At 36.9% G+C, this 1,754-nt stretch overlaps 1 protein-coding gene across 1 annotated transcript; it reads right to left on the bottom strand.

Moving 5' to 3' along the window:
* Positions 1,016-1,531, bottom strand: LOC109344628 (uncharacterized mitochondrial protein AtMg00810-like). Its single transcript, XM_019583386.1, has one exon. The coding sequence runs from the start codon at positions 1,529-1,531 to the stop codon at positions 1,016-1,018; it is 516 nt and encodes a 171-aa protein (XP_019438931.1).

Consider the following 1,754-nt stretch of genomic DNA (forward strand, 5'->3'; position numbering starts at 1 on the left):
AACTTCTCTGACGTTCACTCTCAATCCAATTGTGCATACCATCACAACCCAAGACTTCTAAGCACCAACCATTGTCGTTCTCACCGTATCAACCCACAAACCCTTTTCGCTCTGGCCCCAGAGACGAAGTTCCGTATCGGTGCCTTTGCCCTAGGATTTGTCCAGTTCCCTCCATGTTTGCAAACCTCAAGAATTTGGTTCCACTTGTTTGCTTTAATCCTTTAACCAAATTAGTGTGGTGATTTTCATTTTGTGCTTCTATTTAATCCAATTTGATTTTGTAGTTAATATTATTATATTGACTTTTGTTTGTGGTATGGTTCTGATCCTTATCCAAATTGAAGTAACTAGTATGAATATTAGAAGGTTTATTTGAATATTTTTATAGCTATTTTATTATGTTTGCTTCTGGTTATGTGTTTTTTGATTGTTGAGGTAATTAGTGTTGGTTTACTTATAGAAAAACAGAAGAAAGAATTGAAGAAAAGCAGAACAAGAAGAAGATGAGTTGCAGAAGAAATTGAAGAAGAAAAACCAGTTATGCAGAGGAGAAGATGATGAATATAGAATAGAGGAGATTAGAGGTGAGTGAATTTGTGTAATCTTTATTGCATTAAGCATTACATCAATTACAAAACATACTTTCCTTTTATAGCAACAACTAACTAACTGAACTTTCTAAATTCAGAAAGTTCCTACTAACTAGATTAACTAACTAAACTGAATTACGAATAACAAGCTTTTTACAACACTCGTACTTAATTCAGTTTAATCATTCAATCTTACAATACCAATCTTCAACCTCAACTTCTCAAACCTCTCCTTCTTCAATGGCTTGGTAAAAATATCTGCAAGTTGTTCTTCGCTTTTGCAGAATACCATTCTCAGCTTTCCCTTACTTACTTGATCTCTTAGGAAGTGAAATCGTGTCTCAATGTGTTTGCTACGACCATGTGCCACTGGATTCTTAACAAGATGTATGGCTGATTTGTTGTCAACCATTAAAACTGTGCCATTACCTTCTTCTTTTTAGCTTTAGTTCCAACAGCAATGTGTCTAACCAGAGGCTTTGACAAGAAGCCATACATGCTGCTATATACTCAGCTTCACACGAGGAGAGGGCAACCACATCATGTTTCTTTGAGCACCATGAGATTGGTGAATTCCCAAGCATAAACAGATACCATGTTGTGCTTTTCCTGTCAAGCTTGTCTCCACACCAATCCGCATCACTAAAGCCAATTACATCATAGCTTGGATTGCTGAAGTGATTTGGTAGCAGTAGACCAAAATCTATAGTGCCTTTGATGTATCTAAATAGTCTTTTGGCTGCTAGGAGGTGCTCTCTAGTTGGTGCCTCCATGAACCTGCTAATTAAGCCAACAACATACACAATGTCAGGCCTTGTGTTGCAGATATACCTTAGACACCCAACCATTTGTCTATACATGGTTTTGTCAACAGATGAGTCATCTTGATGCACCAGTTTTCCTGCTTCAACAGGTGTTGACACAAATTTGCATTGAAACATGTCGAATCTCTTCAAAACATCAGCAATGTACTTTTTCTGATGTATGATTATGCTTCCTTGATTCTAGTGAATTCTATCCCTAGGAAGTAGGATAGATTTCCTAGATCACTCATATCAAACTCACTCTTCATAGTTTGCTTGAAGGAGTTGATCTCACTCACATCACTGCTTGTTACTAGGAGATCATCAACATATAGGCACACAATTACCATTTGATTCAACT

The sequence above is a fragment of the Lupinus angustifolius genome, chromosome LG04 (genome assembly GCF_001865875.1).
Source record: "Lupinus angustifolius cultivar Tanjil chromosome LG04, LupAngTanjil_v1.0, whole genome shotgun sequence".
Taxonomy (NCBI): Eukaryota; Viridiplantae; Streptophyta; class Magnoliopsida; order Fabales; family Fabaceae; genus Lupinus; species Lupinus angustifolius.

Excerpts from the sequence above, each read along its gene's own strand:
- LOC109344628 (XM_019583386.1), bottom strand. The coding sequence starts at position 1,531 with ATGTTTCAATGCAAATTTGTGTCAACACCTGTTGAAGCAGGAAAACTG.